Here is a 13,808-nt window from a genome sequence, read left to right as displayed (position 1 = left end):
GAACCAAATCATTTAAGGAAAGCCACAAACACACGTTTTTCTATAAGCCAAAGCCATGTCCACATTTACTTTTCTGAGATTGGAATAGCATTTGAAATTTACTTTAAGTGATTTCCGACATGTATGGATGCATTAAACAGTATCAACTGTATGTCGCATCACCAAGCAATATCTTATGCATTTATAAAACTAGCCGCACAGCGGCGCTGTTCATCGGTGCACCCTTGACGACAATATACATGCACAATTATGTATATGTACGATATCACATGAAAGCCATTGCTACATTGATGGTTGTTGCACATCGAAGAAAATACCTGGACAGTATGATCGTTGTATAAATATCATACATATAGTAAGTAAATTGTTGCAAAGTTCTTGTGGACAGATCTAGAAAAGATCATTCTGACCGTCTTGCCCAAGATTATTACATGTAATGTACATGTAAAATTGTGCATACTAAAGATACTTTGATTGTTGCCTGTTTATGTGTTTATAGACTATAAAACGTATGTTCAATAAATCCACAAAAAGTCTCTTTCGTAGTGCCCATGTTCATTTTCTGTTCTAAAACGTTAAGATAAACGGTTATTGAGTATCAATGTTCAAGTCATCGATTTGAAAAGAAACTAGAAGGAACTAAACGTTAACATACATCTCAGAAACAAGAAAGAACTAAAAACACATTTCCTATGGACTTTCTTTGTTTATTGTACATCCTCATGTACATAGTATTTCTTTGTTTCGTATTTCAGTTACTATATATTTCACATAGTGTTTTCTTACTTGGCTTGCTCGTATAACTGGCCAAACGAGCCAGTAGTTATAACAAAAGTACAAAACAGTAACAGTACAAAAGAATACATTAAGTCGCTATAAATGATGAACTGCCTTCAATATGAAGGCATACAAAAAAAGGATACAAATTTTTTTCTTTGATCATGTACATAAACAAAAAAAGCAGATCGCCATTCATCATACAAAACAATATGCTGCATCTATAACCATTATCATAAATGGCCCTGGCAAATTACACATAATCATAGTTTCTTGCAACTGAAAGTAAAGAGAAATCAAATCTCCCTCACGTTTGAGACCAAAACTAAGGAAACATGGGTTTCTTTTTAGTACTTCTAAATATTTTACACCAATGACGGCATCAAATTAAATTGTCTCAAGAATGTATAGTACCAGATTTTGATACCAAATAGAATAAACATGTAGCTTATGATATTTACTTTCTATCAGGAGCTCAGTCTATACACGTAGTTACTTCAGTCTTTATCATAACAGTTGAAAAACTGATGGAATAATTTAGTGCTCTACACACATATTTGTAGATCAACATGGATATATTCAAAACACTTTCTTCTCTTCAGATACCAATTTTTTCCTCCATTCATGATTTTAACACCCAATATAGAGAAAACAAACAAGTATCTTGCCCTATAGCAAAGGAAAACAAAACAAACTTTTGCCAGTCACGAAATTACATTCAATGTAAGTTTTCCTCATAGACAAGAAAGAATACATGTTCTTTTCCACATCTCAAAATGGACATACTTTTTGAATGTATCTTACTGTAAACATTCCGTCTTGCTGCTCTCCTTCTTTATATCTTAAGCATAAAAGACCAAATAAGGTAGTCTCTGCATTACCTTCGTACCTTATCATGTTGTGCTTGCATACATCCTTGTACATCATGTGTGTATATCTCTTCATGCACAGAGGTATATGTTTTGTTAATAAGTGGATAAAATTCTTGGTCACATCTAGACCATAAATAGTTACCGGATCACTTGGATGACACAAATAAATATTATTTGTCACTATGGTATAAATATTCCCTTGTTACAAGTACAGCAAGAAAAGGTGGTAAATATGTAAGGATTTTTCTGATAGGGTAAAAACTCTTTCCATAGACCTTGTGATCGACTTCTAGCTGTAACCACAAAAGATATCCGTTTTTACTCTTAATACAGCTATGGCCTTAAATACTTCATCTTTATTATCTTTGTTGCATCATGACATGATCTTAATGATCTTATCATTCTGCAGCTATCACAGAAACCCTAAAGAGGGATGTGTGCATACTGTTGGGACTAACACCAGAAATACTTGATGTCAAATCAAGTCACTGTCAAATCAAAACATGCCTACAACTCTTCAAGTTATGTTGACGAAAATGCAACATTTGGCTACTAACTGGAAACCAGTACTAGAGCAAGTTAGCATCATCTATGCTAAATCTAATGTAATATTACACATGTGCCTAGTATATGTTATACATCACATTTGGTGGCATGAAATATGCAAATACTACTAAATCTTAGTATGATCATACAATGTTAGAAATCAAGTGCTATTCTTTTCAAAAGTGCTGCTTTCTTTCTACCTCTTCATCAAATCATAATCTACAGGAATAAAGTAAATACATCTTTGCTGGTTTTGTAAGGAGCTTCCAGCATACACTAATCTCTGTCATCATACAAAATAATAAACATCTTAATATGGATATCTTACAACATAACATCTACATCCTATTGGCTTTGTCTTCACTGTCTTCAGAATAAATGTATAACACGAGGTTTACAACATTTCTGCAAGCTTGTCTTATTATCATAACTGCTACAAGGACCTTTATAAACTTTATACACTGAAGATAGCTTGAAGTGGTATCACAACCTTCCCCATTTTTAAAATGCATTGCAGCTTTTTTTTTGCTTATCAGACAGTATTCATAACAAATATTGTCACTTGTGACATTACCTGTAGGGTCATGGACTAGAGCATCATGGGACTAGATCATCATGAGAAAGGTCAATGAAGGTCATACTGTTGCAAGACAGGATTCTTGGACTTAGACTTTTTGTGGGTGTGTCCTTCTTTCTTCTTACTCTTTTTCTTCTTAGAAGGAGCACTAGCACTAGCACCGGCACTGGCACTAGCACCTGCACTAGCACTTGCACTTGCACTTGCACTTGCACTTGCACTTGCACTAGCACTACCTGGAAATGCAAAGGAAGGTATACCTGTATACATGTATATGTAGTGATATTTCATAGAAAAAATACACTTCTATCAGCTTTCACGTTTATTTTCTGTCTTATAACTTAAGTTATAACATATCATAATCAAGAAAAGGGAATGGCAGTGTCATTGTCTAGTATATATCTGTCAAGAATAGAAAGAATGCTCTCATATCATGGTAAGTCCTTAGAATTGAACAACAAAGTTGTTTAGACAATGCTAAGGTTCGGGTTAGGAATTTCAAGTGACCACACCCAAAAGTAGCCTGTGAAATAAGACGCAAATCATAGGTTTTCTCGATAGTTTTGGCTCCAGATTTTTTGGTTATCGCTATAGCAATGTTTAATTTTTTTAGTAAAATTTCCTGAAAAGCCCGATCTTCGTAGCGTTCTACGGTTGCAGAGTTTTGGTCGTCCGCGAATACTTCCTGGTATCAGTGCACGATGACGGTAATGCGGCTTTGTCGCCTGATTACCCAAATCATGCGTTCTATGTGCGTTTTGCATGGTTTCGCACCATCGGGGATTGCGGAAAACATATCCTCAATATATTTTTCATTTTTCTTAATTGCAAGGCCCCCCTTTCCACCCGAAACATTGAAATGCCCGGAAAACGATGTTTGGAGAAGCGCTAAGCTAAAATCCGAATGGAGACCCTAAGTCTACCTTTTCTAAACTTAAACTGCAGTAGACATGTTGAGAGACTTACTATTACTGGCAGGTCCTGTTGTTGTTATCCCCATAGTCTCCCACTGCTGTACAACCCTCATGGAGGAAACTGTGGGAGGGAAAATGTCAGTCGGTGCAAAGGTGGTCTTATGGTTAGGGTTGTTGACTTAGAATCGAAAGGTTCTGGGTTTGAATCCGTAGCAAGCCCCGATGTTGTGCAGTTGGGACTCTTTAGCACAGTTCTATATCCTCACTTGACTCAGGTGAAAATGAGTACCTAAATTGGGTTAGGGACATCCCCTCGGATGGCACGTAAAGCTGGAGGTCCCGTGTTTGGGAAGAGCCTAACCTTAAGAACATTAAAAATCCCATGACACTTATGAAAAAGAGAAGGGGTCTGTCCCAGTGCGAGTGGATCAAACCTTACAGTCTGAATATGCAGCTGCGTACCTATTATACAAAAATGGGTGTGTTATGCCTAAAGGTGTTTTACCGGTGCAACAAAACAAATGTGCAGTTCTACCGTCCCCGGCAGAGAAAGCAAACCTTTCCAGCAACTGAAAACTTCTGCCAAAGCTTTTCATCAACTTTTGATATGATTTTGTATGGCATTTGAGAGAACTGCAGTACTCACCAGAACCGCCAGGACTGTTGGAGACCGCTTCCCACGGCAAACCCGCCGCCAAGGCAGCCACCTGCTGGGCGGACATGAACCTGCCCAGGTGGTCTCTCTTGGGCAGGTTGGGGTGGTGACTGGAGGGGGCCGACACCGCTGGGGAGTCCTCGTAACCGTCTATGTCTACATGGATGTCATCATCTAACAAGGAGCTGGGGGGGGGGGGGTGAAGGTTACAGTAAAATGAAAAAAAAACTTAATTGCACAACAATTGTACAAAGTACAATGTATGGCATCATGTGTTACATAACAGCAACCATTCTACAAGACTCATCTACATTGTACCTTACAAAAGACTATGCAGTAAAGATAGAGAATATGTTCTAATGTTTACTAATAGGTATTTTCTTATATATTGTCCTATGTGTACAATGCGGGGGTTTTAATATCTCAATATGGACTTGAATCTACTATTTGAATTTATTGACAGAAATCCTGGTATATGACAGAAATGTATATTGTTACATACTGTACTGGTCCCTATTCTGATATGTGCTAGTTATCTTAATCTGGTACAATCATGTGTAAAAGGACAGTTCAAGAGGCTTTGTACAGTTCAATTCAGAAAATGATATTGGAAAAATAATGGATGTTTAATGCAAGAAATTTGATCCAATGCAATAATTGCCATATTTCAAATGATAAGTTACAGTGTGTGTGTATTTTAGTTTTGGTAGAGTAAGTGCAACAATAATGAACACTTCCCAATGGTTGTTAGAAACACCTGAAATACTGGAGGACAAATTTCTACACACCTTAAAAATGGCCTTGCAGTATCATCATGAAGAGGGAGAAGAAAAGAGGTAGCGGGGAGGGAAAGAGCGGTTCCTCACCTAGCAGCGTTGCCGAGCAGGTACAGCCTAACCTGCCGTCTCTGTTCGTCCGAGTGTTGCGGACATCGGTGCGACCGAGTACACATCCGCTTGGTGTGCTCCGAGATGACGCCGCAAATCTGCTTTAGCACCGCCTTCCTCTCCTCTGTTAAGGATAGGAATGGTGATGAAACAACAGCAATATGGCACAAAAAAACACACACATACCAAGCTCAAATCTAAGAATACTAAAATAGAAATGGTTTTTATTGGTCAGAAATTACCCGCAATGGCAGCCTTTCTAGCGCTGAATTGATGCAGAGTATTACAGGTTTCACAAAATGCACAACATATATAATATCTTATCCACACTTGCATTTTGTGGAACTGTCGCAAGGGATTGGGCGGCTGCCATTCGGCGCCACCAGGTGACTTCAATACGACCTTCCCTAACCAAAGTCAGGTACCCATTTACACCTGGGTGGAGTGAGGAAAGTCGTGTAAAGTGCCTTTCCCAAGGGCACAAGATCGGTGACATGACAGGATTCGAACTCAGGACCTCTTGGTTCTGAGTCGAACGCTCTGCCATTGCGCCACACGACCCCACATAAAGAAGCCCATTGTTGTCTATCTCATCCTAAATAAACCTGGTTCATGGTGTAAACTGTGCATACACAAGGTCAAGGGTGAAGGCCTTTAACTTGTAAACAATTCTTGTCCAGTCATGTTTTGTTCATGTCCCAGAGAGGCATTCAACTTTGACCTATTGCCCATTATTCATTACATTAAAGGGCAAAAGACACCAATGACATCAACATTAAGAATTTCCTGAAATTACATAAACCATAATACTATTGCTTAATAACATAGAAATTTTCACAACATATTCACACTTCGGATGTTATTGAACATCGAACCATGAAAACATCATACCTCCAGCTTTTGATTCTTCCCACCAGGTAATTACATTAATCAATGACTTACCTGCTCATGACGTCACAACGAACATGGCAGCCGATTTGGAACTTTGCACAACGGCTCGAAAAGAACGTTATTTTTACAAGAAAACAAAATAGATATTGTTATGTCCTTTAATTAAATGTTATCACGATAATTAAGCACTGTTTGCTCATTAAATAATGTTTTTCGCAAGCCGTTGTGTAAGGTTCCGAACCGGCTGCCGTGTTCATTGTGACGTCATGCGCAGGTATTAGTCACTGATTAATGTAATCACCTGGTGAGAAGATCAGATAAGAATAACAAGCTGGATCCAGGGAAGTATGGTTTCTGATGGTTCAATGTAAGATTACATCAGAAGGGTGTGTTTTTGTTTTAAACGTTTATATTCCTTCAATGATGCTATTCCTATTTCAGATAATAAGAAAATGTTGTTTCCATACCTGATGAAATTATTTTCGGAAGAAAATGTTGTATTTTGGTGTCTTATGCCCTTTAAGCATGCACATTTTAAACTGTGCACTGGCTTCCTATGGCAATCTTTCTGAGAGAAAAATTTTCACTGTAATGCAGTCCTTATATTCTGATCTTGAAAGTCTACACTGTGAATGAAACAACAATGTTTCAGCAATGACTTCACATATGAATACAATTAACATAGTGTAGCTAAGACAAGTTACTTACCAATGGTCATTGCCTCATAGTTCACATATCCACCAGATGACTGGAATCAAATACAGATGGAAACAGTTAGAATACATGATGCTATAAGTCCACCTCTTGAGAGATACACACACCTGCCAGACCATTGAAAATCCTCACAAACAATTGCAAAGAACACAGTGCGAAGTGTGGTATAGACTTGTTAAAATAACTGCACAAAATATAAAAGTTGATATATAAAAAAAAAACCTTCTTGTTAAAGGATGGACAGTCCTATTCAGTATTCCAATTACAATGTAGTACAATATTGTGGTGTTAACTGGTGTGTTATGCCGAAGGAGAAGGCAGACTGATGCACAGCGCAGAAGAAAATCGGATCCGCAGAAAAGAGCTTTGCAACAGAACTGAATCAGCTTACAGATGTGATTTTTGTGGCAGAGACTGCCATTCTCGTATAGGGCTGTTTAGCCATAGTCGATGCTGTAGGGCTGTTGTGAATTAGGATTTTACCATGGTCAATACTGACCGACGGAGGCCATATATGCCGAAGGGCAGTTATACCAGCTATACAGATACGGATTGTAAATGTTGAACTGTTTACAATCATTATGATTTTATTTTTCCGGCTTTTGCAGTGACCTCTACACCTTGAACACGGCCAATATGCTTTTCCAACGTATTACAACCATACTATAGAATTGTTTTATCTGCGAACATAAACACAGTAAAAACCTCCTTTCCCCTCCGACCGCGAAATGAAGCCCCAAATAAACTTCATGAATTTACAGCATATGTAGGTACCAAAAATTGAAATGAAAGCATTTTTCCTTCAAATATTGACCCTCACCTTTTCTGACCCTACACTGCTCACACTGGAAATGTCTCCATTTTTGCTGGATTTGGACGGCTTGGATTGGCGAGGGGAATTCGCTTTCTGAAAAACACATGCACATGCAGACTTCAATACAAGTTCAATAAGACCACATTTCAATGGTATTGATTGCTTTATTGGCTTGTTGAGAACAGAATGACTGTTTGTGAGCAAGACTTATAAATAGATAGATTCACACATTCAAACATTTTTAGCAGCTAAAACAACTTGCTCCCAAACTTTCTTCTAGCCTTACCTTTTCCCAACTCCATTTATTACCAGCATATTTAGTTGCTACCAATCTAAACATTCTTCTTTCTTACTAGTTTTTACAGCATGTCATGGCTTAACAACCTATTTTCAGCTACATGTAGCTATAGCATACTTAGTACAGATGTTGATAAACAGTACTCCTCCTTACTTTGTCACTTTTCTTTTTCTTCTTCTTCTCTCCGTACGTCCAGTCATTGTCATCATCATCGTCCCCTTCTGACTCGCACTTGCCTGAGTTTTGAAGCCTGGGATGGGGTAGGGAATCATGTACATGTATGTCGTAACAAGGAACAATCTGATTAGAGAGTGTGCTACATTTACAATAATTGTGTTACATGCATAATATTCTGAAGTATGTAAATTTGGATATAGAAGTAGAAGTAAACTAAATACCAAAGCAAAACTTTCCAAACACATCTACCAGTACTTTAAAGATCACTAACTTGCATGTGTAAAAACTGAACTGAAGTTTGGAACACTTAAGCTGAAAAATATACATTATCGTCTTCACTTGTCTAATGTACAAATTCAAAGGTTTCTTCACACTTCCCACATGCAATGGCTGGCCGCAATTTGTAAAGTAATGATGCTTGTGATACTGTTTCTAAACAACTCACAAGTTTACCAGATGGGCTAAGAGTAAGACCTGTCAGTAAGTTATAACATAGGATAAATATATACAACACGGGGTGTTCAGTATCACCCGAGGTACCAGCCCGACCCGAAGGAGGGCTGGGACAGAGGGTGATGCGGAATACAACGTGTTGGGACAGAGGGTGATGCGGAATACAACGTGTTGTATTTATTATTTATGTCATACCTTGGTCATACCCACCCGAAAAACACACATTTCAATGCGGAATGCGCCAGAAGTTGAGGGAGTTTTGTGTCCTCGAGTTTTGTGTCCTCAAGTTTTGTGTCCTCGAACACAAAACTACAACAACATTGATTCTAATCTCCGAATCCAGGATTCGAATTTCTGACGGCGGCGCAACCGGCGCCCTCAAAATGGATTCGAAATATTCAATGGAAGCCTGTGTGATAACACTCCCGAGCCCTATGTGATCCAGATAGTTATCACACGGTCCGGAACACCCGTATCAGGCCCAGGCATGACATAAAGCAAAAGTACTGCCCACCTTTTACTGGCTATCCTGCTGGAGTTCCTGCCCATCCCCATACACTTCTCTAGGTGAGGAGCAAACCGATTGGCTGAGATGGTCCGGCCACAGTTCGGACATTCACACTCGTACTGTTTCTTGGACGAAACCGGCTGACCAAATATATCCAGGCCCACCTGGTCCACTATTTCTGTAAGAGGTAAAACGTAGAAGGGTTTAAAATGTTAATATATTGAGCACTTAAAGGCACCCAGAGCATTTTACGAGGCTTTAAAACTAGAAATATTCTAGTTGCTGTAATCTTTATGAAATTGACATTTAAGCCACTGTTTACCACATTTGCGTGCGGATTTCTTATCAAAGTGCTCAAAAGCGCGGCACAAAAATAAGCTACATAAATACCATAGCCCCGCCCACCTCCGTCAAAACGTAGAAATGCAAGATTAAAACATAAAAATGCAAATATTCGACGGACATGCAGTCACTCTCTCATTGGTTGAACCACTAATTGTTATGGGCAGTCAGGATCAGTCTATTAGGGCTTGGATTTTCTATCGGTTCTCACCACACAACGACATCGTATCTTTGCTCCTTTAATGTCCATATGTAATGGTATAGCGTTATTGAAACTTATTACGGTATGTGTAGGAATGACTAGAAATTGGAGTTTTTAAAATCAAGTTTCAAGCCTCATAAAATGCTCTGGATGCCTTTAAAGTATCTTTAAGTGGCATCAATGGCTGAGTGGTTAGGCTAGACTAGTGGACACGAGATTGAGAAGTCACAGGTTCAATTTAAATCCTGGCTGAACATTGTGTCCTTGGAAAAGACACTTCACATGACTAACCTCACTCCACCCAGGCGTAAAAATGGGTACCTGACTTTGGTTGGGGAGGTACATGTAAAAGGCAGTGGAAGGAGAGGGAAGGGCTCTGTCTTTAAATACCGTGCCCTACACGCAGTGGATATTTAATCATAACAACCCACTGCCCCTACAACCTCAAAAAGGTTATGGGACTACCATTACCCTTTTATGTACTTCTACGTAATATTTTCAAATTTCATGAACATCAGAAAGGCACAATTGCCTGGTCTATGTTTCATTGAAAGTAGCAAGAAGGTATCATTCTGTCCTTACCAAATTCTTTCAGCTCTCTGAAAAAGAAGAGAAGAGATTTGTCATCACACAGCATTCTAACTACATTCTCTATGTAGGCAGATTATACAAATGGAAATACACATTGTTTTGACATGCAAATCTTGCTAACTTTTGCAATACAGTTGTATATCTTTACTCTTTTCCAGGGCTGTCTCCAGGACCCATCCTTCCATCCTGGGACGGAAATTTCCTTGTTGGGACGGACAAAATTTCACCTCATCCGTCCAAAATATCTGAATTTCATCTGTATCTGTATCTATATCTGTATCTGTATCGGTATAACCGCCAATCGGCGTAACACACCAGCTTTGCAGGCACGCGGCGCAGCAGCAGCTGGTTATATTACGCAGAACGACATGACATGAAATTAATGAAAATGTATTTTTGCAAGCTTAAAATGTGACTTGACAATAAAACTAACAACATGAGCTCGCAAACAGTGAGTGGGGCAGAAAAAATTTAAAGCTGGAGACAGCCTTAGTAACCTGACATGTTACGCTATGATTAAGAATGATGCCTGCCTGCGAAGCTGGTGTGTTACGCCAAATGGCGGTTATACCGGCTATATGGATACAGATACAAATGCGGTTTACTGGGTTTGCAATAAAAACAAACCAACAAAGCCCTGCTCTTATTGACGGTCTGAACTAATCTCTTTTCAATGATTGCCGCACTAAGAAACAAGTCTCAGTCTTACGCAGGATCCACGTCATCCACGAAGAACGTTCCCATCTTACAGGAGCGATGCACGTCGAAGCACAGCCCGAGGATGACATCATCCACCAACTCAGTTAGGACGTCTGGAGCATAGTTCTGTACAACAGGACAATCAGGGGAACTTCACGTTATTCAGTATAGGCTATACTCCAATTGGTAGTAAAATCTATGGCAAATTGCAAAATTAAAATACTGTCAAGTTAATCTGAGTTGTTGTGCTTTTATAGTTTTTTTCTTTAGGCCATGTTGATTTGATTATATGGATGACATCCTCTGGGAACCCCAAAACTGATGCGAGCGTGAGAATAAAAAAAAAGTTTGACAAATAAAAGTTGCCTTCATTATGAAATTGATGTGGTCAACAAGTTTAAACATATAACTAAACACACAGAGAATGGTATACTAATTAATGAATTCCTCATTTTTGTTCATTCACATCTTATCCTTTGACTTTTGCATTCTACGACATTAGTATCCGTTTTCTGAAATATCTTTTTGTAACTTACGGCATATATTTACTCATTTTGTAGCTGCTTTGCACAATTTACAGTTATGGTAGAAAACTTTTTATCATTTTTGGAAATGGGCGAAATCTGATGCATGCGTGGATGTCATCCATATAATCAAATCAACATGGCCTTACAATAATTAATGATGACATAATTCCAGAACATGACAACTGTCATACAATGTACCTTTACATGGCTATGAAAATTTAAACTCATTGTTATATTAATAAGTATTTAAGCTGCAAGTTTTTTTTTAATGAGGCATGAGTATATTTTTCTTGGCAAGAGATCTAGAACATGTAATTGAAAGCATGATTTTCTCAATGGGATTCTAAATATTCTGCAGTACTTGGTGTATGTATGGTGTGCAATTCATATAGGCAGTCAACTCTATGCTGATAAATCATGTTCAGATGGAATCAAAACGAATCATAATGATTTTAGTAATTTACACCAAGGTTGTCCCATTCAAATCCAAACATAACATCAATGATCAAATTTTACATTTAAAAAGAGAATAGTCAAAGTCAAGATATGTATGCTCAAAACTTAAACTAAACTCGTAAGTATCGTTTGCCCGTCTGATATCAAATAATAAAGGGAGAAAATTGTGCGCATCTGCATATAATTTAAACTCATTATGCAGTTCAATTTGAATTTGCATTACTGACTTCCACAAATAAGTTGATGACATGGCAAGGAAAACAATGTGACGGTCGACAGAAATTTTAAGAAAACACTCTCGGCCAACATACATAAGAAAAGTTGGAAGATTAAGTAATTTTCTCAGCTCCTTGATTGATTGACATGTGCGTCAGACGATATCGTTCCTTACCACGAGTTGACAGTCCTCGCTTTCCTGGTCCTCACTGCCGTCAAAGCTGTACTCGGACATCTCTCCACACACCGCCCGTCAGTTCAGGGGACAAGGGACGAGCCGGGATGTCCGGATACTTCCATAGGTTACGAGTCAGGAAAATATCCCCAAAGCTACAACAATTTTGTAGCAAGCGAGCTGGTCCCAACACCAGCTGTCATGTAAAAACTGCAACTGTCGGGTTCTTTTGACCAAAAACCACGTGTTTAAAGAAAAAGTGCGTACGCAACTGCACAAACGTTGTCACCCTGAGTTAGAATATCATCTTAAGGATAACTGGTGAATTTGGGAGAAAGGTGAGCGGTCGCGAAATCAAGAAAAATTGGAAATTTTGAAGAAAGCAGATTTTGTTTTCATCCAGTGTCCGCCATCTTGGAGAGCACTGTGCGATGGGAACGGTGGGCGAGTCCATTCACGGAAGGGGGGGGGGTCAGGAACTATGTCAAGATTCTACATCTATTATCAGTTTCAATGACTGAGAAACAATAACAGCAGCGTCTAGCTTGGCATATCTTTTCATAATTTACTACAGAGGATTAACAAGGGTATGTAAGCAATTATGCATACATAAATTCAATTTCCGTCTGGGAAACTTGGTTCACCCCAGATAGGGAAATATAGATTGTATGGCATATATATATTAAACTGCAAAGTTCTGTATCACATTGTTTATAAAAGTTACATGAAACAATACTTAGATTTGGTCAGATGGAAGGCTTTAACCTATTTCCTGATCTATTTTGACCTATTTTCTTCTAAATTCAAATGCATTAAAGAAATCATTATCATATGGTAAAATATTGTGACAGCAAAGCAAGAAGGAATACAGTGCAAATGCCAAAGGAATTAGTTTCATCAAGGAGGTTTCATATTCTACATTTGCCTGCCTTTTTTTTTATGCCAAGTGTTTCTCAAAACTTCAAAAAGTTTATATCCACACCCATGGTCCCAAAAAAGTGATAAGATTTGGTCAAGGACACCAGGATTTGTGTAACATATTGAACTTAGGAACCAAGGAGACATATGGGTCTCGATCAAGCCCTAACGGTAGTCTGGCTAGTCAGGATGTAGGCCCCCCCCCCCCCAGTTAAACATCTATTTTGGTTTACAACATCCCCCTCACAGGACTACTTATCATAATGTCCAAACTGAAATTAAAATCCTCGAAATTTGAGGTTATTTGATAGCTAGGTGGTGCTGGAGCTGGGAACATGTAAAATAACATAACCTGCATGTATGTAATATTTGTAAAATGAAGGAGCACAACTGGGAATAAGTTAACAGGTCTTTTATAAACATACAAAAGCAAAACTGAACATACAAAAACATTCCCTACTTTTAACTTGTGTTTTCGACTGTACTTGTACAAAATCCAACATGGTGTTCGTACCAAGCCACAGATCAGTTTAAAGGAATCGTAACATTGCTAACAACAAACCATATTACTCCTTGTACAAATGTACCACATACAAAAC

At 38.4% G+C, this 13,808-nt stretch overlaps 1 protein-coding gene across 1 annotated transcript; it reads right to left on the bottom strand.

The window, feature by feature from the left end:
• Positions 1–686: 686 nt before the first annotated feature.
• On the bottom strand, positions 687–12,736 carry LOC136445999 (ataxin-7-like protein 3). Its single transcript, XM_066444260.1, has 11 exons — positions 12,292–12,736; positions 10,928–11,043; positions 10,210–10,226; positions 9,090–9,261; positions 8,099–8,195; positions 7,654–7,740; positions 6,828–6,867; positions 5,208–5,352; positions 4,333–4,526; positions 3,739–3,807; positions 687–3,008 (listed from the first exon to the last, which is right to left on the bottom strand). The coding sequence occupies exons 1-11, from the start codon at positions 12,349–12,351 to the stop codon at positions 2,821–2,823; spliced, it is 1,185 nt and encodes a 394-aa protein (XP_066300357.1). The 5' UTR covers positions 12,352–12,736; the 3' UTR covers positions 687–2,820.
• Between the last annotated feature and the right edge of the window lie 1,072 nt (positions 12,737–13,808).

Source organism: Branchiostoma lanceolatum, chromosome 12 (assembly GCF_035083965.1).
Source record: "Branchiostoma lanceolatum isolate klBraLanc5 chromosome 12, klBraLanc5.hap2, whole genome shotgun sequence".
Classification (NCBI taxonomy): domain Eukaryota; kingdom Metazoa; phylum Chordata; class Leptocardii; order Amphioxiformes; family Branchiostomatidae; genus Branchiostoma; species Branchiostoma lanceolatum.
The sequence above is the reverse complement of the archived record's forward strand: the minus strand, read 5'-3'. Positions and strand labels throughout refer to the sequence as shown.